The sequence below is a fragment of the Pseudophryne corroboree genome, chromosome 3 (genome assembly GCF_028390025.1).
Source record: "Pseudophryne corroboree isolate aPseCor3 chromosome 3, aPseCor3.hap2, whole genome shotgun sequence".
Lineage (NCBI taxonomy): Eukaryota > Metazoa > Chordata > Amphibia > Anura > Myobatrachidae > Pseudophryne > Pseudophryne corroboree.
In genome coordinates, this window is record NC_086446.1 from 708,599,004 (window position 1) to 708,626,800 (window position 27,797).

The 27,797-nt window shown below is 46.2% G+C and overlaps 1 protein-coding gene across 2 annotated transcripts in view; it reads right to left on the reverse strand.

The window, feature by feature from the left end:
- LOC135056662 (alpha-2-macroglobulin-like) overlaps positions 1-27,797 on the reverse strand; it is a 644,880-nt gene that overhangs the window by 213,938 nt on the left and 403,145 nt on the right. For both annotated transcript variants that reach the window (XM_063962106.1, XM_063962105.1), the window contains exons 20-24: positions 25,778-25,898; positions 22,610-22,731; positions 21,429-21,480; positions 2,534-2,617; positions 2,260-2,436 (exon numbers count right to left, since the gene is read on the reverse strand). In XM_063962106.1, the coding sequence (XP_063818176.1) occupies positions 2,260-2,436; positions 2,534-2,617; positions 21,429-21,480; positions 22,610-22,731; positions 25,778-25,898 (556 nt within the window). The remainder of the gene's footprint in view (positions 1-2,259; positions 2,437-2,533; positions 2,618-21,428; positions 21,481-22,609; positions 22,732-25,777; positions 25,899-27,797) is intronic.

The following is a 27,797-nucleotide window of genomic DNA, read 5'->3' on the forward strand; positions in this document are numbered from 1 at the left end:
TTCATTCATTCAGATCTAGGATGTGTTATTTTAGTGTTCCCTTTATTTTTTTGAGCAGTGTGTATGTATATATATATATATATATATATATATATATATATATAGTGAAGGACAATATAGGGAACACACATCTGGGAGCCCCCCCTTCCCCACACACACACATACACACACACACGCACATTAGCCATCATACAATCCTCTTCCTCCTCTGCCCCCCTCCCCCCAGAGCACAACAGGCAGCAACTAGCACACCATGGGGGGTCATTCCAAGTTGATCGCTAGTGCCTTTGTTCGCAGCGCAGCGATCAGGCTAAAAATTGGCATTTCTGCGCATACGTATGGGCGCAGTGCGCATGCGCAACGTACTTTCACAAAAAACTATGCAGTTTCACACAAGGCCGAGCGACTCTTTTCAGTCGCTCTGTTGATCGGTGAGTGATTGACAGGAATGGGGCATTTCTGGGAGGTAACTGACCGTTTTCCGGGAGTGTGCTAAAAAACGCAGGCATGACTGGGGAAACGGGGGAGTGGCTGGCTGGACGCAGGGCGTGTTTGTGACGTCAAAACAGGAACTAAATAGACTGAAGTGATCGCAAGGTAGGAGTAGGTCTGCAGCTACTCTGAAACTGCTTGAAAAAATTTCAGCACTGTTCTGCTAACCTTTCGTTCGCACTTCTGCTAAGCTTAGATACACTCTCAGAGGGCGGCGGCTTAGCATTTGCACTGCTGCTAAAATCAGCTAGCGAAGCGATCAACTCGGAATGAAGGCCCATGTCTGTCCTCCCCTCAGTTTAGCTGCAGCCAGACATATCTCACCCCGACTTCCCCGGTACACCAGCATACAACACATCCCACCGACCCACGGTGGCCGGCAACACCTCCCCCGTACCACATACAGAAGCTGGCAGCTACTGATACCAGCCACGGGAAATGCATATGCAGAGTGAAGCAGGATCTCATGTTTGCGCTGGCTGGGTACTGTGGAGTCGGGCCCGGGACATAGTGCATGTGACATCAGGCGCATGATGTCAGAAGTTCCCCCGGCGACGCCCGTTAACACCAGCTGGCAGGACTGAGTGGTACTGAAGGCGGCATTGGAGGAGGGAAGAGGAGGGTCTTTCATCCGCTGACCGCCGCCCCCTCTTTCCCATCCGTACTAACTAAAACACCTTACCTGAGGGCGGGCGTATAGGCAGCAGGTGAGCTGGCGGGCGCCACTGATGAGCAGTAGATGATAGTACTGTTAAGCAATCCGGCGTTGCCTAGCGGTAAATCCGCTACTGGGCATCAGTCACTGTCCGGCACCGCGCCCCCATGCCTCGGGGGGGACTGCGGGGGCTGTAGCCACTGATTGTGCCACTACCAGCCTAGGCTTTGATCCCTGGATCTGATTACACTTTGGATGGGGAGGCCACAATGTTATTATTATTATTATTATTATTACGCATATTGTTTTCAAATAAAGATACAAGGTACAAAAATAGTCAACATCATCAAACTAATGATGATGACTATCCTACCTTACAGGCCAAAGTAACCTCTATATTTTTTGTGAATTTAAGCTTGCTGCTAATTACATCTGGTGAATTATTAGTTAAGCATCAGACCCAAATGAGAAAGAATTGGAAAGGAACAGTTGGGAAGTATGCAAGTGCTACGTCTCACCCCTCTGACATCACACAAAGGGGGTCATTCCGAGTTGATCGCTAGCTGTCGTTGTTCGCAGCGCAGCGATCAGGCTAAAAATCAGCATTTCTGCACATGCGTATGGGCCGCAGTACGCACGCACGAAGTACTTTCACAAAAAACTATGCAGCTTTACACAAGGTCGAGCAACGCTTTTCAGTCACTCTGCTGATCATTGAGTGATTGACAGGAAGTGGGTGTTTCTGGGAGGTAACTGAGCGTTTTCCGGGAGTGTGCTAAAAAACGCAGGCATGTCAGGTAAAAACACAGGCGTGCCCGGGGAAACGGGAGTGGCTGGCCGAACGTAGGGCGTGTTTGTGACGTCAAAGCAGGAACTAAACAGACTGAAATGATCGCAAGGTAGGAGTAGGTTTGGAGCTACTCAGAAACGGCAAGAAATTTTTTCCGAGCAGTTCTGCTAATCTTTCGTTCGCACTTCTGCTAAGCTAAGATACACTCCCAGAGGGCGGCGGCTTAGCGTTTGCACTGCTGCTAAAAGCAGCTAGCGAGCGAACAACTCGGAATGAGGGCCGAAATCACATCTTTGCATCACAAGATACTTAGCTCACTCACCTTGAATTAAGGATTCCACAATCTTTTTTTGGGTTTGGGGTGTTAGTTCTTTGGTACTCTGTAAGTACTGCAGTGAGTAAACATTTCTTAGAAGCTTTGCTGTGTTCTGCTCCCCGCACCCTTCTGGCATATGAAGCATATCGTCCAAATTAATGATAAAATTGGCCATGAGATCACCTGCCGAACACATTATAATAGTTATTACAAAAAGAATAAAGCCAGCAGAATATCACTCTCCTGTCTCACTGAGATTAGTACTCAGGGGCTTCCTTACCCAGTACAATGATGTGGGCACGTTCCGAGCCTGGCACCATTCTGTCTGGAACTTGGAAAGAAACTTGGATTTTCTCACTGTTATCTGGCAAGGAACAAAAATGGTTAAAACTTTATATAAGATGCCAGCACAGTAAACAATAATAATACCATTCGGAAGACATTTTAACCAGCAAATGTCAATAGAGAGGCGATCCGCTTAAAGAAGATTAAATTAATATGATGTGAGATAGATAGAGTATATATATATATATATATATATATATATATATATATATATATACTCTATCTATTAGTGATGAGCGGGTTCGGTTCGTCGGGATCCGAACCCCCCCGAACTTCACCCTTTTTTACACGGTTCCGAGCAGACTCAGATCCTCCCGCCTTGCTCGGTTAACCCGAGCGCGCCCGAACGTCATCATCCCGCGGTCGGATTCTCACGAGATTCATATTCTATATAAGGAGCTGCGCGTCGCCGCCATATTTCACTCGTGCATTGGAGATGATCGTGAGAGGATGTGGCTGGCGTCCTCTCAGTTTCTATGTTCAGTGGGCTGCAAATTGTGCTGCAAATACCTGAACTCAGTGTGCTGCAAATATCTGTGCTCAGTGTGCTGCAAGTGCAAATATCTACGTTCTCTACCTGAAAAACGCTCCATATCTGTGTTCAGTGTGCTGCAAATATCTGTACTCAGTGTGCTAATTGCTTTATTGTGGGGACTGGGGATCAGCAGTATTATATAGTAGGAGGACAGTGCAGAGTTTTGATGACCAGTGACCACCAGTATTATATGTTCTCTGCCTGAAAAACGCCCCATATCTGTGCTGCATTGTAGTATATAGTAGGAGGACAGTGCAAAATTTTGCTGACCACCAGTATAACTATATATATAGCAGTACGGTACAGTAGTCCACTGCTCTACCTCTGTGTCGTCAAGTATACTATCCCATCCATACCTGTGGTGCATTTCAGTTTTGCACAGTTTGCTGACCACCAGTATATAATATATAGCAGTACGGTACAGTAGGCCACTGCTCTACCTACCTCTGTGTCGTCAAGTATACTATCCCATCCATACCTGTGGTGCCTTTCAGTTTTGCACAGTTTGCTGACCACCAGTATATAATATATAGCAGTACGGAACAGTAGGCCACTGCTCTACCTACCTCTGTGTCGTCAAGTATACTATCCATCTATACTTGTGGTGCATTTCAGTTCTGCACAGTTTGCTGACCACCAGTATATAATATATAGCAGTACGGTACAGTAGGCCACTGCTCTACCTACCACTGTGTCGTCAAGTATACTTTCCATCCACACCTGGCCCATCTAGGAGTGGCACTGCAGTGTCAGACAGGATGGCAGTTTAAAAAATAGTCCCCAAACAGCACATGATTCAAAGAAAAAAAGAGGTGCAATGAGGTAGCTGTGTGACTAACCTAAGCGACCCAAGTGGCCGACACAAACACCTGGCCCATCTAGGAGTGGCACTGCAGTGTCAGACAGGATGGCAGATTTAAAAAACAAAGTCCCCAAGCAGCACATGATGCAAAGAAAAAAAGAGGTGCAATGAGGTAGCTGTGTGACTAAGCTAAGCGACCCAAGTGTCCGACACAAACACCTGGCCCATCTAGGAGTGGCACTGCAGTTTTCTAGAGAGAGGATGAGTGCTTCCATCCTTATGTGAATCTGAACCACTAGCCATGAACATAGGCCAGGGCCTCAGCCGTTCCTAGCCACTCCGTGTCGTAAATGGCATATTGGCAAGTTTACGCTTCTCATCAGACGCTTTTAATTTTGATTTTTGGGTCATTTTACTGAACTTTTGTAGTATACTTGACGACACAGAGGTAGAGCAGTGGACTACTGTACCGTACTGCTATATATATAATGTTGGTCAGCAGAATTCTGCACTGTCCTCCTACTATATACTGCGCACAACTAAAATGCAGCACAAGTATGGATGCATAGTATACTTGACGACACAGAGGTAGAGCAGTGGACTACTGTCCCGTACTGCTATATATATACTGGTGGTCAGCAAAATTCTGCCCTGTCCTCCTACTATATACTGCGCACAACTAAAATGCAGCACAGGTATGGATGCACAGTATACTTGACGACACAGAGGTAGAGCAGTGGACTACTGTCACATACTGCTATATATATACTGGTGGTCAGCAAAATTCTGCACTGTCCTCCTACTATATACTGCGCAAACCTAAAATGCAGCACAGGTATGGATGCATAGTATACTTGACGACACAGAGGTAGAGCAATGGACTACTGTACCGTACTGCTATATATATATACTGGTGGTCACAGCAAAATTCTTCACTGTCCTCCTACTATATACTGCGCACAACTAAAATGCAGCACAGGTATGGATGCATAGTATACTTGACGACACAGAGGTAGAGCAGTGGACTACTGTACCGTACTGCTATATATATACTGGTGGTCAGCAAAATTCTGCCCTGTCCTCCTACTATATACTGCGCACAACTAAAATGCAGCACAGGTATGGATGCACAGTATACTTGACGACACAGAGGTAGAGCAGTGGACTACTGTCACATACTGCTATATATATACTGGTGGTCAGCAAAATTCTGCACTGTCCTCCTACTATATACTGTGCAAACCTAAAATGCAGCACAGGTATGGATGCATAGTATACTTGACGACACAGAGGTAGAGCAATGGACTACTGTACCGTACTGCTATATATATATACTGGTGGTCACAGCAAAATTCTTCACTGTCCTCCTACTATATACTGCGCACAACTAAAATGCAGCACAGGTATGGATGCATAGTATACTTGACGACACAGAGGTAGAGCAGTGGACTACTGTACCGTACTGCTATATATATACTGGTGGTCAGCAAAATTCTGCACTGACCTCCTACTATATACTGCGCACAACTAAAATGCAGCACAGGTATGGATGCACAGTATACTTGACGACACAGAGGTAGAGCAGTGGACTACTGTCCCGTACTGCTATATATATACAGGTGGTTGGCAAAATTCTGCCCTGTCCTCCTACTATATACTGCGCACAACTAAAATGCAGCACAGGTATGGATGCACAGTATACTTGACGACACAGAGGTAGAGCAGTGGACTACTGTCACATACTGCTATATATATACTGGTGGTCAGCAAAATTCTGCACTGTCCTCCTACTATATACTGCGCAAACCTAAAATGCAGCACAGGTATGGATGCATAGTATACTTGACGACACAGAGGTAGAGCAATGGACTACTGTACCGTACTGCTATATATATATACTGGTGGTCACAGCAAAATTCTTCACTGTCCTCCTACTATATACTGCGCACAACTAAAATGCAGCACAGGTATGGATGCATAGTATACTTGACGACACAGAGGTAGAGCAGTGAACTACTGTACCGTACTGCTATATATATACTGGTGGTCAGCAAAATTCTGCACTGACCTCCTACTATATACTGCGCACAACTAAAATGCAGCACAGGTATGGATGCATAGTATACTTGACGACACAGAGGTAGAGCAATGGACTACTGTACCGTACTGCTATATATATACTGATGGTCACAGCAAAATTCTTCACTGTCCTCCTACAATATACTGCGCACAACTAAAATGCAGCACAGGTATGGATGCATAGTATACTTGACGACACAGAGGTAGAGCAGTGGACTACTGTACCGTACTGCTATATATATATACTGGTGGTCAGCAAAATTCTGCACTGTCCACCTACTATATACTGCGCACAACTAAAATGCAGCACAGGTATGGATGCATAGTATACTTGACGACACAGAGGTAGAGCAATGGACTACTGTACCGTACTGCTATATATATACTGGTGGTCACAGCAAAATTCTGCACTGTCCTCCTACTATATACTGCGCACAACTAAAATGCAGCACAGGTATCGATGCATAGTATACTTGACGACACAGAGGTAGAGCAACGGACTACTGTGCCGTACTGCTATATATATTCATGTGGCCACAGCTAAATTCTGCACTGTCCTCCTACTATATACTACAATGCAGCACAGATATGGAGCATTTTTTAGGCAGAGAACGTAGATATTTTCAGCACACTGAGCACAGATATTTGCAAGCACACTGAGCACAGATATTTGCAGCCACGTCCTCTCGCTATCATCTCCAAAGCACGAGTGAAAATGGCTGCGACGTTCGGCTCCTTATATAGAATACGAATCTCGCGAGAATCCGACAGCGGGATGATGACGTTCGGGCGCGCTCGGGTTAACCGAGCAAGACGGGAAGATTCGAGTCTGCCTCGGAACCGTGTAAAATGGGTGAAGTTCGGGGGGGTTTGGATCCCGAGGAACCGAACCCGCTCATCACTAATTATCACATGCCATTCCTGTCCACCAGCTTTAATATAATATGCCTCCATGCTCACCAATTTTTCACTCACATGATCCCTGCTTGACAGCTTTTCTATCAAACGCATCCCACTGGCCACAGATTATCTCTCACAGCTCCCTCATCCCCAAGAGCATTTACATCACAAGTTGCCTGTCCACAAGCTTTTCTTTCACATAACACTTTGCCTACTCTTTCTCTCAAATAAGACTCCTAGATCCAGCTTTTCTATTATGTGCTGGCTATGACCACAAGATTTCTCCTTTCTACCTGATTAACAGCTTTCCTTTCAAACAGCTTTTTCTTCCATCCTACCAGCTTTTTCACACTGCATGCCAGCCTTGACTCTCCAGTTGTCTATCACAAGCACCCATGCCCACTAGTATTTACAGTATTTCACATTTCTCCCACTGCTTATAAGCTTTGATATTATATTACCTATGCCCACCAGTGTATCTCTCACATGACTCCGGATCACCTGCATTTCACCACCTGCTTCCCACCCACAATATTTTCTCTCATATGCCACATTTTTAGTGCAAAATATGTTTATTGAAAAAATAGTAGCAATGACAAACGGTTAACATACAGACAATCACAATAAAAAGTAGTGTCGTAAAACAACTGCAGGCCTGTCTAGCTCCCGTGGCCAATAACAGGAGAGCATGTAATCAATGTTTTATAACAGCTCAAACACATAGAAAGGTATAATTAAATAGTCCAACAGGTCTTGTTAACCCTATTAACCCAAATCAAGAACAAGATAAAGAAGAAGAAGAAAAAAGAAAAGATACGGAAAGAGGTAGAGGAGAAAAAGAAGGGGGAAAGGATAAGAACAAGAATCAGAATCACCTGGTCCATAGCGCGAGTCTCTTGCTTACTACACAACAGGAAGCAGTACATTGAGGTGGGGAAGTGTCTAGGAGGACGCGGGAGAACTGGAGGCGAGGATGGACCTAAAGGTTGGGGAATCTTTAAAAAGTAGCCATCGAGCCCACGTATCCCTGAAGGATAAAAAGCTCCCATCAGCAGATGCCATTATATCATCCTAGTCCATATAAAGATCTACTCTATTCAACCAATCTCTAACAGTTGGAGGGGAGGAGGATCGCCAGCGGACAGGAATCACCGCTTTGGTGGCATTGTTGAGATGGCATAATAAGGAGTGTTTATAGCTCGAGATGGTTTGGACGAGTAATGAAACAGCCAAAACAGGGGATCCGTTGGTACCTCTTCTCCCGTAATTTCAGTAGAAAGTGAAAGTATCTCCTTCTAGAAGGGTTGGAGTAAGGGGCACGACCACCATATATGGAGCGGGTTCCCGGGGCCAGAAGAGCAGCGCCAACAGGTATTGGGGAGTCCAAGACCCATCTTAGAAAGAATATCAGGGCATCTATACCACCGAGAGATCAATTTATACTGGGTCTCTACTACTAGTGTACTAGGGTAGCAAGCATGAGCCAGTTTAAATATTTTCTCCCAAACCTCTTCGCCGAGCTCCCGGCCGAGATTTTTATCCCACTTCTCAGTAATGGGTGGGAGAGTTGAGCTGGAGTCTGTCAATAAAAGGTTGTATATCAAGGAGATAGAGTGGGGCGGGGGTGACGGGCTGTCGCAGATGCGTTGAAACGGCGTGAAGGTTGGGGGCCTCCCTCCATGATAGCCCTGAGGCCCCAAATAAGTGGCAAACTTGCAGATAGCGAAAAAAGTCTCTGGGCGGCAAATGCCATGTCTCTTGTAGTTTCGAAAAGGAGACAAATCCACCCCCATCCATCAGCTGCCCGACCCTCCAGAGTCCTAAGTCATACCAAGACTGGAAGGCCCGCGTGGCCATACCAGGGGGAAATCGTTCATTAAATAAAAAGGACATGTAAGCGGAAGTCGGCGAGGAAACAGAGGGGGATTTTCTAATCGCTTTCCAACATGCCAAAGTGGGACCTACAGTGGGATGGAAAATGGCAGGAAGGGTATGCAACCACGGGGCGACAGCAATTGGTGACAAGAGCACCTGACTCTCTATCTGCACCCATTGTTTCGATGGTACAGCTCTAGACCACCAAAGAATCCATTGGAGATGGCAGGCTCGGTAGTAGCCTTGTATGTCTGGCAGGCGAAGGCCACCTTTGTCTCTCTGCCTAACCATCATGGAAAATTTCAAGCGTGGCCTCTTGCCTCCCCAGATAAATTCTCTAAATAGCAGTTGGACCTCCCGGAACCAAGTTAGAGGAATTTTGATTTGTAGGGTCTGCAATAGATACAAGATTTTAGGGAGGGAATTCACCTTGAGAATACCCAGTCTGTGTTATGATTCCAGCACTCCTGACCGGAGGAGATTTTATGACAAGGACCAGAGCGCTGGAATGGAATGCAGGTAACGGGAGCAGGAAAGACTAGTTGCCCCTGGCGCCCTAACTCTATTGTCTCAACCGTGCTATCGGAAATCCCCTGCGAGACTATGGTTTCTTGAGCCTTGGCAGCCACGTTTGAAGGGCGGATTATGTCTGCCCAACTCCGGTGCCCCCCGGTCTTAATGAGAGACAAAGGGAAATCCGAGGCAGGATGATAACAAGAGGACCTCTGACTGACAACAGGCCAGGGGCAACAAGCTAACTAACAAAACCTGAAGTATGTGCGGAAACCCGCCATGGAAAAGGACAACCAAAATCCACTTGTCCAATACTCCTACCCAGCACCGCCGGATACCAGAGTGGACCTGTGGAAGCGGAACCCTCCGTGAAATGCTCCAAAACACAAATAATAAATAATAAAGCGGACAAGCCGCAACACACGGCAAGGCCGCGACTCACGAACACCACTGGATGTTATATGGTGATTAGTCAGGACTCCAGGAATAAGATGACAAACTTCCGAGTTCAGGACTTCCGAATACTGGAATGACCGGATACAGCAAGACTGGAACAGACTCTCAGCAAACAGAGACAGCATGCAGGAAGCTATTACCGGCGCCTGTGAGAAGCCCTGGGAGTGTATTTAACAAGGAGTCCTCCAAAGCTGCCAAAAGGCTGATTAGAATAAATGCCGTGCAGCTGCCTTGCTGCATGGCCAGAGAGCAGGAGAATACATTAACTCTTAAAGCCTAGCAACGGGGAACACGGTCCGCCAGTGGCGTCCCCGTTGCTAGGGTCCGTGCGGCTCAGCGCTCCCGGCGTCCAGCGTTGCCAGGGAGCCGGCGGCTGTCCGCGTACGGCGTCCCTGGTTGCTAGGCGCCGGGCCGCACCGACGAGCGGACCCCGGCGCCTAACAGTCTGCCTAGCCAGGAGAAAGACTTCGAAGTCCAGGACTGGAGGTCTGCATAAAGTTTAGGAGGGGGGTAAAGTTAGAATCAAAAAGACGTGAAAGATCCCTGGAAATGGTAGTCCACAAGTATTTCAATTGAGAGGTGTGCCAGGTGAAGGGGAGTGCCGCTTTAAGTCCGGATACCATGGCAGGCGGGGCATTAAGATTCAGGGCCACTGATTTTTAATAATTTATTTTAAAATTAGAGAGCTCACCAAAGAGCTTAAACTCGTCCATTAAATTAGGCAAGGAGACTGTAGGGTTTGTGATTGTAGCCAATAAATCATCGGCGAAGAGGGCAAGTTTATATTCATTAGCCTGAAGTCTGATCCCAGAAATATTTGGATTAAGCCTAATCGCCCTAGCTAAGGCCTCCATGCAAAGAATAAAAATCATGGGGGACAGGGGGCAGCCCTGCCTAGTCCCTTTATTAATATCGAACGATCCGGACAATGAACAGTTAATCACAATTCTGGCCGAAGGGGAGGTGTAAAGAGCCAGGACGCGATGCAAGCAAGTCGGACCCAGTCCCATGTGTCTCAACACCCCAGCCATAAAACCCCAGTCAATTGTATCGAACACTTTTTCAGCGTCAGTGGATAGTAGGATCGTCGGGGAGTCCTTTGAGGAGACGTAGTGTATAAGAGTTTTGATCTTAGACGTATTGTCCTTCGCCTCTCGACCAGGGACAAACCCCACTTGGTCATTATGTATAAGGGAGGGTAGGAGGGACCTGAGCCTATTAGCAAGGAGTTTGGCGAAGAGTTTAACGTCAACATTGAGAAGGGATATAGGCCCTCATTCCGAGTTGTTCGCTCGTTATTTTTCATCGCATCGCAATGAAAATCCGCTTAGTACGCATGCGCAATGTTCGCACTGCGACTGCGCCAAGTATCTTTGCTATGAAGAAAGTAATTTTACTCACGGCTTTTTCATCGCTCCGGCGATCGTTATGTGATTGACAGGAAATGGGTGTTACTGGGCGGAAGCACGGCGTTTTAGGGGCGTGTGGCTGAAAACGCTACCGTTTCCGGAAAAAACGCAGGAGTGGCCGGAGAAACGGTGGGAGTGCCTGGGCGAACGCTGGGTGTGTTTATGACGTCAACCAGGAACGAAAAGCACTGAACTGATCGCACAGGCAGAGTAAGTCTGAAGCTACTCAAAAACTGCTACGAGGTTTGTAATCGCAATATTGCGAATACATCGGTCGCACTTTTAAGAAGCTAAGATACACTCCCAGTAGGCGTAGGCTTAGCGTGTGTAACTCTGCTAAAATCGCCTTGCGAGCGATCAACTCGGAATGAGGGCCATAGGCCGGTAGCTGGGACACAGGGAGGGGTCCTTGCCTTCCTTAGGGATGACCGTGATGTGGGCCTCAAGAGATTGCCTAGAAAAAGGGTTAGTATCAGAGACTGTGTTGCATGCGTCCAAAAAGGAGAGGGGACAATTTATCCCTAAAGGCTTTATAATAATTGATGGTGAAACCGTCAGGGCCAGGATTCTTTCCAGAAGGAGTGGATTTAATGGCATCATCGAGTTCATGGGAAGTAAAAGGCTTTTCCAACTCCTCCCGGCATCCTCCGAGAGTTAAGGGAAGTCAATCTTTGTAAGGTAAGCGTCCACGTCGCATGACCGATCGCTAGCCGAGGGGAGATTGTATAGGGAGGTATAATACGAACAGAATGTCTCCGCAATTTTATCCGTGTCGTGGAAAAGACGGCCATGTGCGTCCTTTATGGAGGGGATAAACGAGAGCGCCCTCTGGGTACGTAAAGCCCTGGCAAGCATTTTGCCCGGCTTGTTGCCCCAGCGGTAATACCGATTGCGACACTTCCGAAAAGAAAAATTTCACTTTATCCAATAGTAATTTATTCAGGGACGAACGGGCCGCAACCAGATCTACATAGGTGTCAGGGGAGAGAGAGGCCTTATGGGCGGTTTCTAGGGATTCAATTTGCCACAGAAGTCCCTCAATTTGGCCCAAACATTGTTTCTTTAGGTAGGAGCCCAATTGAATGCCCTTTCCCAGGATTACACATTTTTGAGCCTCCCAAATTGTCAAGTCAGAGACATCAGGGGAGGCATTACAATCAATATACATATCAATGGCATCTTCAAGTTGGGCTTTACAGTACGGGTCGTGCAATAGAGACTCGTTAAAGCGCCAAGAGCGTCGCTGAGCAGGAGGGGGTCCGATGGAAATGTCCAGTCTGACCGGAGCGTGATCGGACCAGGTCATCTGGCCTATGGAAGCATTGCAAACCAGGGACAGGTGTCTGTGGTCAAGTAGAATATAATCTAGCCTAGAGTATGAACGATGAGGAACCGAATAATAAGTTTAATCCCATTCAGACGGGTGAAATATGCGCCAGACGTCGGACAGCTGATGAACGTGAAGGAGGCGTCTCACCCTCCTGGACAAGCGGTGACGCACCAACGGGGACTCGGAGGAGGTGTCTAGGGTGTGGTCGAGGGCCCAGTTGAAGTCTCCACCCACAATCAGGATCCCCTGTTTCAGCGTGTCAACCCTGTCCATAATAATCTCGAGGAAAGCATGTTGACCTTACAATAATATGAGGTGGGAAAAAACCTATTCCTAATATGGGGTGCAGAGGGGGAGTGTCGAAAATGGGTCTCCTGTACAAGGACAATATCAGCCCTCTCCATGTGAAACGAACGGAGAGCACCGGCCCTCTTCTCAGGAACGTTCAAACCACTGGCGTTTATGGAGAGTATCCTAAGTGTAGAAGCCATATGTCGGGGTGTTGTAGGACCTCAAAGATCGTACACTGTGGACCAGGTGAAGAGAGGGAAAAAAAGAAGGATGGGACTGAGGAGAAAAGAGAAGATTGAAGAGTATCCATGAACAAGAGAGAGAGAAAGCAACATACCAGAGTAAATCGAACAGTAAGATACCGCAACCGGACAGGAAAGGGACCGTAAGGGTGCCTCTGTCTCGGGAAAACCGTAGCGGTAGGGGGTACATTAGGGGGCCGCAGCCCCGCCATCCTAAAATCAATCAATTCAAGTGAAACGTAAGTAACAAAGATAACCGGTGTTGGTTGTGCAATCCAGGAACAGTAACATGAGTAATAACAATAATAGCAATACTAATAATAATGGTAAAGGTCCTTTCAGGGCAAAGCAAAAAAAAAAAAAAGGGGGGGGGGTTCAAGCGGCTCCAATAAGGGCCATAACTGCATTAAGTAAACGCGTAAGAATAAGGTTCTGGGTCTAAATACAAATTAGTAATTGACTGCTATGAGATGATACAATGATGAAAAACAGGGTACAAGTATTGCCAAGCACCTAGGGGGACTGAGGGAGAGAAAGAGAAAAAATAAAAATAAAAAAGAAACCACAAATCTGAAGTCATGAAGCAGAAACAACAGAGAAACTAAGCAAATAAGTCTCACAGGGGGTCCATCTGCAAACCCGACACGGGATCCAGCAAAATCAGAACTTGAAAAAGGACTAGCAAACTCCTTCAGCCGCACTCCCATCAAGTGGCATCCACCGATTGGAGAGGGTCTTCGCCTTTGGATTTCCGTTTTGGATTCTGGACATTGTGCCACCTCTCTCTTCTGGTTGGATTGGTAGAGGCCAGGGTAGGGAGAGTAAAAGCTCGCCAATCAGGGAGGGAAATATCTTCTAGTCCCAAAGCAGAGCAAAATCCAGGAAAATCCACTGGGGATTGGAGTGAGAGGACCTTACCAGCATGGGATACTTGCAAGGAAAACAGGAAACCCCATCTGTACTTCAGGTCACGCTTGTGCAGCGTTTCTGTCAAAGGCTTCAACAACCTCCGCTGTTGGAGTGTGCGCCAGGAGAGGTCTTGGAAAATTTGGATCCGAGTACCATTAAAATCAACTCCTTCCAAATCTCGTACCTTGCGAAGAATCTCCTCTTTCTGTGAGAAATAATGGAGTCTGCAAATGACGTCCCTCGGGCGATCAGAAGCTGGCCCTTTAGGTCTGAGGGCTCTATGTGCACGGTCGAATTCAATCGAGTCAGAGGAGTCCAGGCCCAGGATTTCGCCGAATATTTTGGTTAGAGCGTCAACAAGGCCGGATGAAGGAACCTCTTCAGGGAGGCCCCGGATTCTAATATTATTCCGACGTCCTCTGTTATCCAGGTCGTCTAATTTATGCTGCATCAGTTCCATGTCCGACACCTGTTGAACGACCGTGTCACGAAGCTGGAGTAGTTGGTCCTCCACTGTGTCCCTTTCCTCCTCTAGAGAGACAACTCTGGATCCCAAATGTTTTATATCAGATTGTACCGACAAGATCTGGGTTTGAATAGAGTCCTGAAGTTGGCATTCCAGAGCTTGCATGTCTTGTTTAGAAGGAAGGGAGCGGACATGGGTCAGAATTTCCCCGATTTCACCCCGCATGTGGGACATTTGAGCCTGTAGATCTCCAGTCGGGGGAGAGGAAGCCATCGTGGGCGGGGCAATACCTGAATCAGGCGTAGTAGGAGGGGGATCAGCAACAGACGTTATGGATAGGTAGGATCGGAGATTCGATTGAGACGAAGTACTACGTGTAGACCGGGCGGATTTTCCCTGTTGATTTTTCTTGCCCCTGGCCATCAGAAGAGGGTGAATGAAAGGACCATTTCAAAAGGACAACACCATAGTCTTATAAGGATGACGGGGGATACATTCCCCTACTAGTTAGACAGCATAGCCGGTGGAGAGCAGCCGCACTCACATCCCGTCAGCGACCACGGGGTAGACGCCCGGGAGTATGTAAATGAGGAAGAGTCCAGCAATAGAGTGCACCGCTATCAGAGAAGGAGGGTAAGAGTAGCGCAAAAGTCACTGCGTAGTATCTCATGAAAGTACCCAGGTGCTGAGGGGCGCGTGTAGTGGAGCAGTGCGGAGCCTGCAGCTCAGGAATACAAGGCAACAGTAGCTAGCACAAAGCAGGGGGAGTTACTCACAGCACAGGTGCAGATCACAGGGAGCTCCCATGAGCGGTAGCTGGATAGTAACACTGACCTCCACCAACTCTCCAGGAGAAAGAGCCAGGCGTAGAGAGGCGATCAGCTAGGCAGCAGGGGTGGCGACAGCGTTCACGGTGGGGGGCCGTCCCGGAGGGCTCCGAGGGTCCACTGACCCAGCAAGATGTCTGACAGGAGGGGTACTGCGGGGTAAAGTGGGTGGCAGAGAGGAGATTCCAGCCAGATGGGACAGCTCCGGCCGTAAGTGGACTCCTGGTCCCTGGAGGTACAAAGTCGGACCCTGGCATCCAGAGGAGCACTCAGGCCTGCCCTATCTCCGCAGGTAGGTGCTGCCGGGACCAGCGCCTGCACTCCGGGGATCCCTGGTTCAGCTGCGGCCCCCGCCCACGGAGCTCCGGTGCTTATAGCAGGGAGGGAGCAGGAAGAGAGCGGGCGCCGGCGGAGAAGCTCGCGGGGTCCGGTCAACTTACCGCACAGCGCCACGGGCTTCAGGCTGCAGGGGAGATGAAGGAGGTAAGGTGGATGGGATGCGGTCAGCGGCTCGGCGGCTCCAGGAGGCAGCAGGCAAGATGGCCGCTGCTCAAGCTCTGGTCCCGGTGAAATCTCTCCATCATGCCCAGATTCGGCACCCAGCTTCCAGACGAGGGTGCAGGGAACCTGGATGGGGTGACGGGAGACTGGTGGAGCCCATTGGAGGTCAAACGGCGGCGACATCCCGCTTCCGGACGCCTGGTCCGGGCCGTCGGCAAACTTTAGGCCCCGGCTTCACGCTGGGGGAAGGCCGCAATCCGCAGGAGTGCTTAAAAGCACTCCCCGATTCCGCGGTTCCCCCACAGCGGCAACAGCAACTCAGGAGGGGTCGTAGGGGGTAACCTGGAGCGTCCAGGTATAGGGCAGGAGGAGAAAAAAGGTGTTTTAAGGGCTATGCCTGCAGGAGCTGGGAAGAGCACGTCCACTCTCCAGAACGGCCAGGCCACGCCCCCCATATGCCACATTTTTAAAGGGTCAATCACTCACAAGGCAAATCCATGCCTTGTAAGTGATTTCCCGTTTAAAAAACATCCGAGTTCATCAGGCATCCCGCACGGTCGCCGAACTCGGGCGGCATTACATCCCGACCCATGAATTTATTATCGTGACCATAATGCTATAACCATAAATGGTTGCAAGAAAATAAATGCGTAGGCTTGCCCTTTTGTATGTAATAATGGGGAAAAAGAAGGAGGAACAGTGTGATTAACCATATGGAGTGAAAGGGAGAAAATGAAGAGGAAGGGAATGAATCAAAGCAGTAGAGGGGAAAGAGAGTAGAGATTACCAGGTGGGAGGCTCCTGAGGAAAGTGCTGGAATGTCAGAGGACTACGCAAATAGGCAGTGGGAATTATGTAATGAAAGTCTGGACTCCAAATTTTACCAAATGATTCTAAAGATTTTTTTTTTTCATTATACTGGTCATAAAATCCATACAATGGACATATCATTTCATTTTGTTTTACAACCACGTGTTCTCATGCATGCCAACGACAGATGAGCGGGTTCAGTTCTCCGAGTACCGAACCACCCCGAACTCCACGTGGTTTACACGGGTCCGAGGCAGCCTCAGTTCTTCACGCCTGACTCGGAAAACCCGAACGAGGCAAAACGTCATCATCCCGCTGTTACGTTCACTGTACTTGGGTGGTCATTCTGAGTTGTTCGCTCGTTGACGATTTTCTCTATGCTGCAATTTGTTGCTAAATGCGCATGCGCATGGTACACAGCGCGCATGCGCTTAGTTATTTAACACAAAACTTAGTAGATTTGCTGGTGTTCGTGCGGCGCTTTTCAGATGCACTGCTGATCGGTGAGTGATTGACAGGAAAGGGGCGTTTCTGGGTGGTAACTGAGCATTTTCCGGGAGTGTGCTAAAAAACGCAGGCGTGTCAGGGAAAAACGCGGGAGTGTCTGGAGAAACGGGGCAGTGGCTGGCCGAACGCAGGGCATGTTTGTGACGTCAAACCAGGAACTAAACGGACTGAGCTGATCGCAATCTAGGAGTAGGTCTGGAGCTACTCAGAAACTGCAAGAAAATATTTAGTAGCAGTTCTGCTAATCTTTCGTTCGCTATTCTGCTAAGCTAAGATACACTCCCAGAGGGCGGCGGCCTAGCGTTTGCAATGCTTCTAAAAGCAGCTGGCGAGCGAACAACTCGGAATGACCACCTTGGAACTCTGAAGGCTGAGTGAGTAAGCCCCAAGCACAGGAACATGATGCTGTAATTGATACGAAGTTCAGCAGCTATCCCTATGGCACCCTGACTCCGTTGTCCCACCCTCGTGGTCAGTCTATGCCTGCAAAACTATGTGTGCTTGTGCCCACGGCAGTAGCGTTTGAAGGGCGGATTAAGTCTGCCCAACTCCGATGCCCCCCAGTCTTAGTTGGAGACAAGGCGTAAACTGAGACGGGGCGGTGACAAGTGGAACCTCTAACTAAAAGCGGAAACACCGAGTTAGGGGCAACCACAGAACTCTAAACAAAAGTATGTGTGGCTAACCGCCAAAACAAACAACAACAAAGGCAATGCTGTCCCCTAACCTACGTGACACTGACGTATACCGGCGAGGACAGTCACACCAGAAACCTCTGCAGAAAAACTCCAAATCAAATGTAACGGAAAGATACGGCCAAGGCCATAAGGTGCGGCAAAGCCACTACTCACAACACCGGAGTAAACACAGGTAAATGGACGGGAACCCCTCAGCTGTGGACACAGGCTCACAGGAACAGAAGGCTGGCAGGATTCCGACAACAGAGCACTGGACACCAGGACACAGGATAACTGGATCAAAGACAGACAAACTTCAGGATTCCAGGACAGGAACGCTTCAGGGCAGGAAGCAGCTCACAAGAAGCTATCACCGGCGTCTGTGTCAGGTACTGAGGCAGAATATAACAAGTACTCCCCCAATCACAGCAGAGACCCCTTAATTAACTGATGTCGTGCAGCTGCCCTGCTGCACGACCAAAAGCTGACAGGTGGATTTAACTGCCTGGCAATGGGGAACTCGGTCCGCGCCCGGCGTCCCAGTTGCTAAGGACCCGGCGGCTCTCCGCGCACAGCGTCCTCCCATTGCCAGGTGCCGTGCGGGGATCCGGAGGAAGAGGTGCGGCGGACGCGGCGAGAGACGCCCCACCTAACAACGTTCTCTGAATGGAAAGCACAATATCAGCTCAATATCAGTGCTCAGTATCTGCTGCATTGTGGTGACCAGTATACTACAGTACAATAGTCCAGTGCTGCATCTCGCTGCTCAGTGTCAGTTCTAGTATCCTCATCAGTGCTCAGGTTCAGTGCTCATTGTCTTGTGCTGCATTGTGGTGACCAGTATACTACAGTACAATAGTCCAGTGCTGCATCTCGCTGCCCAGTGTCAGTTCTAGTATCCTCATTAGTGCTCAGTATCACTGCTCATTGTCTTGTGCTGCATTGTGGTGACCAGTATACTACAGTACAATAGTCAAGTGCTGCATCTCGCTGCCCAGTGTCAGTTCTAGTATCCTCATCAGTGCTCAGTATCACTGCTCATTGTCTTGTGCTTCATCTTGCTGCTCAGTGTCAGTTCTCAGTATTATCCTCATCAGTGCTCAGTATCATTGCTCATTGTCTTGTGCTGCATTGTGGTGACCAGTATACTACAGTACAATAGTGCAGTGCTGCATCTCGCTGCCCAGTGTCAGTTCTAGTATCCTCATCAGTGCACAGGATCACTGCTCAGTCTTGTGCTGCATTGTGGTGACCAGTATACTACAGTACAATAGTCCAGTGCTGCATCTCGCTGCCCAGTGTCAGTTCTAGTATCCTCATCAGTGCACAGGATCACTGCTCAGTCTTGTGCTGCATTGTGGTGACCAGTATACTACAGTACAATAGTCCAGTGCTGCATCTCGCTGCCCAGTGTCAGTTCTAGTATCCTCATCAGTGCTCAGGATCACTGCTCATTGTCTTGTGGTGCATTGTGGTGACCAGTATACTACAGTACAATAGTGCAGTGCTGCATCTCGCTGCCCAGTGTCAGTTCTAGTATCCTCATCAGTGCACAGGATCACTGCTCAGTCTTGTGCTGCATTGTGGTGACCAGTATACTACAGTACAATAGTCCAGTGCTGCATCTCGCTGCCCAGTGTCAGTTCTAGTATCCTCATCAGTGCTCAGGATCACTGCTCATTGTCTTGTGGTGCATTGTGGTGACCAGTATACTAGAGTACAATAGTGCAGTGCTGCATCTCGCTGCCCAGTGTCAGTTCTAGTATCCTCATCAGTGCACAGGATCACTGCTCAGTCTTGTGCTGCATTGCGGTGACCAGTATACTACAGTACAATAGTCCAGTGCTGCATCTCGCTGCCCAGTGTCAGTTCTAGTATCCTCATCAGTGCTCAGGATCACTGCTCATTGTCTTGTGGTGCATTGTGGTGACCAGTATACTACAGTACAATAGTCCAGTGCTGCATCTTGCTGCCCAGTGTCAGTTCTAGTATCCCCATCAGTGCTCAGGATCACTGCTCATTGTCTTGTGGTGCATTGTGGTGACCAGTATACTACAGTACAATAGTGCAGTGCTGCATCTCGCTGCCCAGTGTCAGTTCTAGTATCCTCATCAGTGCTCAGGATCACTGCTCATTGTCTTGTGCTGCATTGTGTGGTGCTCAGTATACTAAAGTACATTACTGATAGTCCAGTGTCTTGTGCTGCATCTTGCTGCTGTAGGGTGCTGTGGTAGTGTCCTGTCACTGTGCATAGGTCATCATCATTTCAGTCACAGTGGTATCAGTGCTCAGTATAATCAGTGCTCAGTAAAATCAGTGCTCAGTAAAATCAGTGCTCAATATAATCAGTGCTCAGTAAAATCAGTGCTCAGTAAAATCAGTGATCAGTATAATCAGTGCTCAGTATAATCAGTGTTCAGTATAATCAGTGATGCGTATAATCAGTGCGCTGTTAGACGTGCGCCCGTTATCCGCCATTAGTGCAGTGGGATTTATACAATTGATTAAGTCATTTTGTCCCCGGTACCAAATCCCATCCAGATTCCACTTCACTAGGCAAGCGATAGCAAGATTTTGCCAATTAATTCATGTGATTTGGATGTAGCATTACAGTGATTTTACCAATTAATATCAGTGATTTATAATTATTAATTACAGTGATCTTGCCAAATAATTACAGTGATTTGGACATAGCATTATAGTGATTTTACCAATTAATATCAGTGATTTATAATTATTAATTACAGTGATCTTGCCAAATAATTCCAGTGATTTGGACGTAGCATTACAGTGATTTACCAACTAATATCAGTGATTTATAATTATTAATTACAGTGATCTTGCCAAATAATTCCAGTATATGGACATATAATTCCAGTTGGAATTGTTTGTGTCGCTTGGCTTAGTCATACAGCTACCTCATTGCACCTCCTTGACATCTTTGCATGAGGTGCTGTTTGGGGCCTTTATTTGATATCTGCCCTCCTGTCTGACACTGCATTGCCACTGCTAGATCGGCCAGGTGTTTGTGCTGACCACTTGGGTCGCTTAGCTTAGTCATCCAGTGACCTTGGTGCAACCTTTTGGCCTAAAAACAATATTGTGAGGTGTTCAGAATAGACTGGAAATGAGTGGAAATTATGGTTATTGAGGTTAATAATACTATAGGATCAAAATTACCCCCAAATTCTATGATTTAAGCTGTTTTTGAGGGTTTTTTGAAAAAAAAACACCCAAATCCAAAACGCACCCGAATCCGACAAAAATTCTTAAGGGAGGTATTGCCAAAACGCATCCGAATCCAAAACACGACTGCGGAACCGAATCCAAAACCAAAACACAAAACCCGAAAAATGCCCACTGCACATCTCTAATGCCAACCCCTGCAGACAAGTTACATTTTATATAATATGCCCCTACCTAACAGCTTTTGTATGAAATGCCACCCACTAGCCACCAGCTTTTCTATCACATTCCCCTGTGAACTGGAAGCTGGAACTGAGCTTTCCTTTCCATGCATGCAGCCAACAAGTTGACCAGGGGCCTCTAGAATGATGAGTGACTCTTACTGTGCTGGATAATTTTTCCTATGGATTATTATTATTATTATTATTATTATTATTATTATTATTTAATCATTATAATGAAAAGAGACAGTATTCTGGTACATAGTTATTTTATAGCCTGTATATTAAGCTTACGTGCTGGGTATATAATATAAGTTTCTGTCTTTTGTTCTTCGTGTCCTCTAGCCTACAAAAAGAAGACAAACATAGTATTGAAGGAGTCAGTTGAATAATGCTGATAATGGTAAGAGTTAACTTATAAATACAGACAGACCTTTGTTTATGTAATTAATGATTTTGCATATAGCATAAACACCTATAGGTAATAAAAAGTCTCTGTCATTATCACAATAAGGCACAATTACAGGCTATTCACTCGAGTGAACCAATGCATTCTTTAAACTAAACAATTAGGACCTCATTCAGGGGTGGGAACTAATGCAGGCACAGTTGCAACTTTTTGCGTTGTTGCAGCGGCAATAATACATAAATAGTAGTTTTAGCCTACCCCCTGTGTACTAGCATGTGCCAGACTGTGCAAGCCCTGAGATGTCCATTTTCAATGCCCATGAACAGTGCAACCCTGCCGGATGTTCCGCAACTACTCTGGTGGTTCTAAACACTCCACCATCAGCACACCATCGACACTTGCACCAGCGTATGGCAGGTGCATTGTCTCCATCAGAAATTCTTTTAAACATGGTTGTCTCCATCAGAAATTCCTTTAAACATGGTGGCTCTGCGTTTGGGAATGCAACTGCGTTCACCGACATGCCCATGACACAACACAACCAATAGGGCAATCTCCCAGTCACCAACCCAGGAATGCCCATGGTTATGCGCCGCCACTTCTAATGTCAGAGACTCCTAAATCAACAGCAATCTCTGTTACAAAACATGAAGTTTTTTGAGTGGGTTTGGGATATGAAAGACAATGGAAATGAAAGCTTCTATTATATACATTTGAGGACCACCTAACCTAAAATACAGGTTATATTACTATGAAATGGCTAATAAAAATACTAAATGAACATTTGACATACTACTTATACTTATACCATTGTTCTCTGTTATCAGTTATTAAAACGTAGAGGCTGAAAGAGACTGGTGACTTTCTCCGACAATAAGTTTATTGATAAAATGTGTAATGTTTTGTATCCCAAATGATAAAAGCTTCCTCACTCCTTTCTACTAAGCTTCTTCATTTTGGATGCACTGCATATAAGTAAATGTTACTTCTAGATCTTTAACATACTGTATGGCAACTTTATATTGGGGCAGGGACCCGTTATATAATACAAAATTTCAACTCATACCTTGACCACAATAGTTTTCTCAATAGAGTCTTCTCTGTGATCCTTTCCCAACAAAAGTGGATCTGCAGTACATGTTCCAATGACCTGCAGGGATCCACTGCTCACATGGATCTTTAAGTTCTCTGGAAAGTGAAGATAGGACAACATTATGCAGTAAGTTGAGTAGATCCCTCATTTTTAAAATGCATACAGATGTGTCCTCATACACTGAGCATCTTTGCGCCATAGGGGGCGAGACACCACATGAGAGGAGAAGCGTACCATATATTTCCTTACATTTTGCCTATTATAAGCATTGCAGTATCAGGTAAAAGCTGCACACAGTGCTACGTATTTGGTGCACTTGAGCAACAATGTATGAGGACACATCTGTATTTGACACGACTGAAGCAACAGGATTCCTATTCTGCTACATTGTTATACCCACAAACTGCAAAGCCTACTATTATGTAATATCATACAAGTTGCATTTTTATATTGCTTCATTCTGTTCATCTATTCTAGTGACTGATCAGTGTCATCCACGTTTCCCAACACAGGTCTCCAGTATTCTCCCATTAAGAATTCCTCTAAGGGTATAGTAATCAGCATGAATTCTCAGCTATGGTCTTCAATGGTTCCGTATGAATGGTCGACCACTATTGGTCGACATTGACATAGTTCACATGGACTAATGGTTGACACATGAAAATGGTCGACACGTGAAAAGGTCGACATGGATTTTTTAACTGTTTTTGGTGTAATTTTTCCGTAACATGACCAGGAACCCCAGTTAGTGTACCACATCCCCTTGCATGGCTGTGGGCAAGGTGCCTCGCCCCACTACCGCTGTGCTCGGCACAGGTTACTATTCCCAATCGTAGTCCACATGGATGGTAAAGTATGAAAAATGTAAAAATCTAATTTAAAAAAAAAAAAGCCATGTCGACCTTTTCATGTGTCGACCATTTTCATGTGTCAACCATGTGACCATGTTGACTGTGTCAATGTCGACCAATAGCGGTCGACCTAATGACTGTCGACCGTATCATGGTCGACCATCCAAACAGATACCGTCTTCAATCACCCACAACAGGTTGTATTTTGAAAATTCATAGACAGCTGAGACTAGGTTGGGTCAATGCTTATTCCACCTTTTCCCAAAGAGCAACATCTAGGTGGCTGGAATTTGGAAACTCTGCTAGAGATGGCTTCTCACCAATGAAGAACATTTTACTCTTAATAACTTCATGGGGGAAATGTAATATTATCTTGAACATTCCACTGGTGTGAATGTAATAGCTGGAGAAATTTAGGAAATTGGTGTTATTCCGCCAATTTTCAGGTGAGATGCAAATCACTATATGTAATAGAGTATGACTCGCTGTAAAATCACCAGACACCCAACAATATTAAACAAATCTAACCACAAGTCCCCATCCCGATTTTTCTAATGTTGATACAGTACAAGTGCCCATATGTAATAGCATACAATTCTCTGGAAAAGTCACCAAACAATAGAGGAGACTCTGGCTGGCAAGATTGCAGCATTTACAGCTAACTGTATATATATATATATATACTACTAACCAGTCAGAATGGTTGTTCTCATGCTATTACATTCTGGACTCAATCTTATTTCTTTTAAACCCATGATAAATTGTATTAATAATAATTGTTATTATTACTAATTTACATGAAAATTTGCATGGTGTATTGTGGATGTTTTACACATTTAATAAATTTGTAAATTAGGACTGTTTGACAAGCTGGAAAAATAATTACAGCCCATACTGTATTTGATTAATGTGGCTTAATTAAATTGTTTGTGTGCTACATGTAATTACGTGAGACACGACTATTAGAAGAAACAAGGGGGGTCATTCCAAGTTGTTCGCTCGGTAAAAAACTTTGCATCGCAGCGATTTTCCGCTTAATGCGCATGCGCAATGTCCGCACTGCGACTGCGCCAAGTAAATTTGCTATGCACTTAGGAATTTTACTCACGGCTTTTTCATCGTTCTGGCGATCGTAATGTGATTGACAGGAAATGGGTGTTACTGGGCGGAAACAGGCCGTTTTATGGGCGTGTGGGGAAAAACGCTACCGTTTCCGGAAAAAACGCAGGAGTGGCCGGAGAAATGGAGGAGTGTCTGGGCGAACGCTGGGTGTGTTTGTGACGTCAAACCAGGAACGACAAGCACTGAACTGATCGCAGATGCCGAGTAAGTCTGGAGCTACTCAGAAACTGCTATGAGGTGTGTAATCGCAATATTGCGAATACTTCGTTCGCAAATTTAAGATGCTAAGATTCACTCCCAGTAGGCGGCGGCTTAGCATGAGCAAATCTGCTAAAATCCGCTTGCGAGCGAACAACTCGGAATGACCCCCCAAGGTACAGTAGTTACCTAGTGGACTAATGGATAGGAGGAGCCTGAAACACTGAATGACTGACTTGTCACTCATACAGATTTTTATATGCTGTTTTGGGGCTCCCACATGAAGTGGCAGATGTTGGCATGATGGAAATGCCTCCAGCATATTCTTATATGTGAAGTAGAGATGGCCATTAACCATCAGTGGTTTGCTTGTAATGGTTGATGGTTTTGACATTGATGGAAAGGATCTGATTGTTCTCCACCATCAATGGGACAGTTAGTCACATTAGTGACAGTTTTTCTTGGGTTTTTCCCCAGCACAGAGAATCTGATGCTTAGCCATTTCCCTTTTCTGATTGGCTCACTGGGGTCAATTATGCCACAGCAAGGACGACGATTGATGAGTCTCCATGAATATTTTAATTTCTCTTGATGGAAAGTACTGATGGTGTCATTGATGGAGACCATCGATGGTGAACTTTTAGATGACCATCCCTAGCTGTCAGCTCCTCCTCCTCCATGTCTGTGATGGTCTGTGAATTTGGTGCTTGGCCATGAAGTCACAGCCGATTACCATACTCCAACTCTGAGGAGTAATTAATGCCTCACCCACTCCACAACTACTAAGGTAAGAAGCAGGAGGGTGGGTGCACAACACAAGCTTTATATTATAAAAAATCTATCATTTTCGAGGTAGCTAACATCATAAAGAATGGTGATGTGGTAAATGGAGTTGGATTGCAATGTATTGTAGTACTGTATGAGAGTCCTTAAAACTATATACATCAAATTTACTATATCAATACAGTACTTAGATTTAAGACTGTGGCATTCCAGGTAAAGTGGGTCGAGTGGCCTTCACAGACACATCTGGCCTGCTCCTTGCTTTGGACTGTTGTGAAATCATTTGAATCAGACAGTGAAGCCACCACCTGTAATTACGACAAAGTAAAAGCAACAATACTGTATGAGTGAATAGCCAATGAAATATTACTAGACAATGTGATGTTTGCAACTGTAAAAAGGGAAATAATGTGCTACATGTAGGAAATATCTACAGCAAGATGAGAATATACATTTACAGTTTGTTCTATTCAAACTTAAAATGTTTGTTGCTTTGGCTTTTACAGTACATGGTTTGCAGGTTTCCCAATATCTTGTGCTGAATACAACTTGTCCACTAGGTTGCTTGCCTTACTAATGATTATGCTATTTTGCACAAAAAATATGGATTTATTAGTAGCAAGAAAACTCTACACTCATTCAATAAACAAGGTTTGGTGAAACCACCTGACATTTTGGACACGTAACACTATGGGTCTGATTCAGACTTACTGTAGGAACAAATAAAAAAAGAAGCAAAAAAAAGAGCAGTTTGCAACTTGCCAAAAACCATGTTGCACTGCAGATGGGAAATGTTAAAATATGCAGATACCTGTAGATTTATACTTGGGTATCTGCAGAATTCAAAATTTCAGTGTAAAAATAAAGCTCTCAAGTATTTCTTTGCTACATGAAAAAGCAGCCAGTATTTTCACTGCATGCAAAAAAACGAGTTTTATGGTAAGAACTTACCTTTGTTAAAACTATTTCTGCGAGGTACACTGGGCTCCACAAGGATAGACATTGGGGTGTAGAGTAGGATCTTGATCCGAAGCACCAACAGGCTCAAAAGCTTTGACCTTCTTCCCAAAATGTATAGCGCCACCTCCTATATCACCCTGCCTCCGTGCACAGGAGCTCAGTTTTGTTAACCAGCCCAATGCAGTAGCAAGTAAAAGAGACGACAACTGCCAGTTGCCACAAACACCACACTCTCCCGACAGGAGAAGTGTCAGCGGCTAATGCCATACCAACCCAAAGAAACTAATTGCGTCAGGGTGGGTGCCTTGTGGAGCCCAGTATACCTCGCAGAAAGAGTTTTAACAAAGGTAAGTTCTTACCATAAAACTCGTTTTCTGCTGCCGGGTACACTGGGCTCCACAAGGATAGACATTGGGGATGTCCTAAAGCAGTTCCTTATGGGAGGGGACGCACTGTAGCGGGCACAAGAACCCGGCGTCCAAAGATAGCATCCTGGGAAGCGGCGGTATCGAAGGAATAGAACCTAATGAACGTGTTCACTGATGACCACGTAGCCGCCATGCACAATTGTTCAAGGGTCGCACCACGGCGGGCCGCCCAAGAAGGTCCAACAGACCGAGTAGAATGGGCCTTAATGTTATCAGGAGCAGAGAGACCAGCCTTCACATAAGCATGTGCAATCACCATTCTAATCCATCTGGCCAGAGTTTGCTTGTGAGCAGGCCAGCCCCGTTTGTGAAACCCAAACACAACAAAAAGAGAATCAGATTTCCTAATAGGAGCAGTTCTCTTCACATAGATATGGAGAGCCCATACCACATCCAAAGACCGCTCTTTGGGAGACAGATCAGGAGAAACAAGTGCCGGAACTACAATCTCCTGATTAAGGTGGAACGAAGATACCACCTTAGGTAGATAGCCGGGACGAGTCCTAAGAACCGCCCGGTCACGGTGAAATATCAGATATGGGGAACTACAGGACAAGGCACCCAAATCCGACACTCTTCTAGCTGAAGCAATAACCAGCAGAAACACCACCTTAAGGGAAAGCCACTTAAGGTCTGCTGAACCAAGAGGTTCAAACGGATACTCTTGTAACGCCTCCCAAACCACCGACAAGTACCAAGGAGCCACAGGCGGGACATAGGGAGGTTGGATACGCAACACGCCCTGAGTAAAGGTATGCACATCAGGTAAGGTCGCAATTTTTCTCTGAAACCACACCGACAAGGCAGATATTTGAACCT